The sequence below is a fragment of the Tarenaya hassleriana genome, unplaced genomic scaffold (assembly GCF_000463585.1).
Source record: "Tarenaya hassleriana unplaced genomic scaffold, ASM46358v1 Cleome3, whole genome shotgun sequence".
Lineage (NCBI taxonomy): Eukaryota > Viridiplantae > Streptophyta > Magnoliopsida > Brassicales > Cleomaceae > Tarenaya > Tarenaya hassleriana.
This window is the reverse complement of record NW_010966177.1, coordinates 1,867,255-1,871,888: the sequence shown is the minus strand read 5'-3', so window position 1 is coordinate 1,871,888 and position 4,634 is coordinate 1,867,255. Positions and strand designations below refer to the sequence as shown.

General features: G+C 31.8%; 1 protein-coding gene across 1 annotated transcript in view; it reads left to right on the top strand.

Moving 5' to 3' along the window:
• The first annotated feature begins 3,606 nt into the window (after positions 1-3,606).
• LOC104818758 (enolase-phosphatase E1) overlaps positions 3,607-4,634 on the top strand; it is a 2,571-nt gene continuing 1,543 nt past the window's right edge. Inside the window, exons 1-2 of the mRNA XM_010548477.2 lie at positions 3,607-3,866; positions 4,322-4,627. Of these exons, the coding sequence (XP_010546779.1) occupies positions 3,807-3,866; positions 4,322-4,627 (366 nt within the window). The 5' untranslated portion in view covers positions 3,607-3,806. The remainder of the gene's footprint in view (positions 3,867-4,321; positions 4,628-4,634) is intronic.

The following is a 4,634-nucleotide window of genomic DNA, read 5'->3' as shown; positions in this document are numbered from 1 at the left end:
AAGTCACCCCATGGAAATCGCAGGGAGATGAAGAAAAAAACAAAAGGAGCAATGATAGTTAAAACTACAAATAGGGCTATGGTACCTTTACCATCATTTGCTTTGGAATGATTGTGTATGAGTGAAGAAAAACAACAACATGATTTGATCACATGAATATTGCCTTTTCGTCATTAATAATATAATTAATCATTAATTACCACATAATTTTACCTTCAACCACAAATAATAATCAACGCGCTAATCTTTGTTATATTAAACGGAGTTTTGAATCAACGAATTCTCGACGAATAATAACAAGGCAGACGAAACATGCCTGCTTCTTGATGATTCTGATTATATAAATATATATGTATAATGTATATATGTGCATATATATATATAATCCAACGTATTTACGTTGTGTTATATATACATATATGGTCACGTAACCTTTCAGATATGATAAAAAAATTATTTATATAAAACATTTTTTTTTATAACGGAGGACCTCTAACTGCTATCCAGAAATTACCTCTCTCTTCCACCAGTCGGGAATCAAATACTCAACCTCAAGTTGAAATTATTTCATACCCTAAGTTTGACCACTCACCCACGATCTATTGGGTTATATAAAACTTACTCTAAATAACCATACATTTGATTAACCGTAACAAATTCTCCATAAAACGATTGATTTTATTTTTTGTTTGAAATATATGGATTCTAGAAGCAGATTAAGGGTCCAACAAAATGGGAAGTGATATTTTGGATTGACATAAGCACATGTCGTGGTAGCTTAGTGTACAAATATCGAATTTTTATCAAAATTAGACACATTTAATCACGGATGATATAGTGCCACGTCATCAAAACACGAGCCCCAGCCGACTGAGGAATAGGGGTCGGCATCGCGAATGAAATCCCGTACGTGATGATGATGGATCATCGCCATAATTAAAATTACCATTTATGGACCGTTAATAATTAATTACGTTTTTAATGCGGAAGTTAAGTAATGATTAGGCGTCACTTGAGGAGGGAAAAAAAAGAACCGAACGTCGAAACATATTTTATTTCGAACTAGTCGTATACTAACTATGTATGTATGTATGTATTTATGTATGTATGTATGTAGGGGTTAAAATCAATAAAAGAATAGGGTCAACGCCATTGAAATTGCCGTCGGCCTGTGGCTTCTGAGATGACCATATATATCATGCCGAAAAATAGAAATACAAATCATTTTTAAAAAATTATAATTGAATTAAATGAAACCAAATAATATGATATAAAATCAATCAATTCAATAAAAAAAAATCGATTCATATATAATAATTTTTAAACCAAATTGATTGAATATATGTATATAACAAAAAATCGAATTATAGACCGAATGTGTTAATAGAAATTATCAATTCTTTAGTTGAATTAAAAAAAAAATATCTTGGAACTTTTCATTAAAAATGTCATTCCCGAAATATTTTCCAAAGTCCACTCAATAGTCTTGTAATTTCCATGATAGGCATCATAGGCATTCTCAAATCTTAGTCACATGGTTCTTTAGTTGCAAGCAATATGATTAGGAAGGTTTAATTAAGCCCATTTTAAGTATTAACCCCGACAATTAGGTACCATATAATTTCTTTAAGAAAAAAATAGCACATCCTTTCACAGAAAGGAAAAAAAATGCATAAAGCTAAAAGCCTAAACAGAAAATTCAAACATCTTAAACGAAGAAATGATGAATAAAGATTTTGTCAAGTTGACACGAACATATATATATATGGAAATGTTTATGTAATCAAAGCATGAGGATATATCATAAATCATAGTATAAATCGAAGCATCTATAATTATAATTAAAAATGTAATATATAACATAAAAAATACCAACCTTTGTAAAAAAAACATAAATAAAAAATAAAAAATGGTGATATACCTGTTTGATATTTTTTTTTAAAAAAATAAATAAATCCGTTACTTTCTGCCTATGTTTATGGTCTTTTTTTTTTTATAACTAATTTGTATGGTTGAGGTTTTAAATAATGAATTTTAAATATGAGATTTAATTTTATAAGGGATTTATTTTGGGTTTGTCCCATTTTTTTCCTCCAATGATTATGTTTTCGTTTTTTGAATTTAACCAAGATAATTACTAAAGGAGTTAAAAAGACAGAGCAATTATGAAAAAGGGTTTTGTCGGGTTGAAAAAATCTCTTCATGCATAATTACAATTTTGTTTGGCAATTATTAAAAAAATAATAATATAAGTGGGGGTCTTTCATTGTATCTCATCTTAATGAATCCCCCACTGTTTTTGTGTCTTCATTATAGGGCTCACACTCTCCCCTTTTCCCCATCTAATCTCTCTTATTTTTTTTATATATTTATTTAGTTTTTCTTCTAATCTAATTATGCATATGTGACACCCGTCGATTTCTCATTGGCTCCCGTCTTTATTTATTTATTTATTATTCCTATTTTAGTTCAATGCACGTCTCATCATCACACCAAAACCGAATATATATATATATATATATAGTTTAATTTGTTATTGGTTTCAATTTGGACGAATAATCAATGAACCAATATAATAATTGGTTCTTTTGAATTTTCTGCATTTCCTTTAGCTACAATTGGCTGTTGGTGGAACATTTTTAGGAGAATGGACTATCGATTGAAAATTAGCATAAAATAAATTATAATGAATATTCGTCACTTAAACGTAGTTATAAAGATTTGTAATTATTGTTAACACCGATATAATTAATAATACAACACGATTAAATTGACTAAACACGAATAATTATACCATTAACACTGATCATATATCTATTTTTTTTTTGTAGAAAATACTAATAGGCTGTAAAAAATTTGCCAAAAAATAAAAACACTCTAAAAATTCACCGGTTCGGTTATTTTGCTGGTAGAGAGAGAGAGATATATATGGGCTAAAAGCCCATAAATTTCTTTGCAAAAACGGATGATTGTGGGCCCATAAAAACTATCATAATTATGATTCAAAAGCCCAGCCCATTTATATACAAAAAATCGCTTGGTGGGCTTACTTTGGAACGTTAGTTAAATGGGCCTATATTTTATGGGCCCAATGGGTTCAGAGAAGAGAACCCATCGGTTGGTCGCTATCACATGGTCCCCATGGGCTTTTGTCACATAGCCACATTAAAAAAGAAAGATGACACACACATCTTTAATAATTCACCTGCTTTTGTGTTTTGCTGTCTTTGCAATATTCAAATTTTTAATAACAAATTGTATGGGCTCTTCTAATAATTTAGTAATATACACGTCTGTATAAAGCTTTTTAACATTTAAGAATTATATAAATCCAACCTTCTATTATTATAAACAAGTTAATAATAAACAATTTGATGAATTTTGGTTAATATTTTTTTCTCCAGATTCTCATATGAATGATCTGGATCACTCTCAAAAACATTAGGCAACAAATCATAACATAAATAGAAAAATACAATATACGTTGTACAGATACAATGCTATACCGGATTTGTCATTTTTTATAGAGGATTATATATATATATATACATACATACATATGTATATGATACAGAATAATAGAAGCATGAGAAAGGTGATAAGAGGAAAGGGGGTATATACAGAGTGTGTGACAACCTGGGTCGAGTGTGAGTGACAGCTAATTCAGTGTTCCCCACTCTGTTTTTTATGTTTCATGTTTTCCTCTGCTTTAATTGTCTTCTGTTCACAACTACTTGGTTTGAGTTTGAACCCTGTCCACTACCTTCTTCTTCCTCTCTCTCTCTCTCCTTCTGATACCTGCTTCCATGGCTGCTGATGATTCCCAGTCTTCCTCTGCAACTCCAACTCCAACTCCAACTGAAGAGGTAAGTAACACCCTTGCTTCTGTCTCCTTTACACACACATATATACAATACATATATGTTTGATGCGCTTCATGACTTGTCTGCAAGTTTATTATACGAACAAACAATCTTCAGATCATTGGTAAGTGGAGTTGGCATAGGATCAGAGATTAAGATCTGGTTTGATCTGCACAGTTAATCTTTCTTGTTCTGATGGAAATAGAAGAGTCAGGAGATTTATAGAAACTAGGATGACTTATGCAGAAGAGACCTTTCATCTTTGGGTCATGAGAAAAACCTCAAACCTTTTTTTTTTGTTGTTGAGAGGTTGTAGAAGGGTATCCTATGTTATATTCACCATCTTGATCATACTATACGTTCCAGTTTTTCTGCGGATATGAGAATTTAGCTTACCAAATATACGTAAAAGGCAAGAGAATTATAAAGGGTTGTCGCCTCTTTACCTGATTATGCAGCCCGTGGAGAAGAAGGCGAGCGAGGAGGCTAAAGTGATGGAGAAAGAAACAGTTTCTTCTCATGAAGAAACTGCTGATGTTGTGAAAGATATTCCTTCAACTGGTTCAGACCCGATTGTCGAGAAGGAGGAGCAGACTGATGAACCTCCTGTTGGTGAATCCAAACCCGAAGCTGAACCCGAAAAAGATTCACCTCTCGTGCTGGCGAAGCAAGCTGATGACGGTGTTGAATCTGCAGAAAAAGGACAAGATGAGAAGGAAGAGAAGACAGCAGAACAAGTTGAACCAAAAGAAGATACCATTGTGAAAGAGA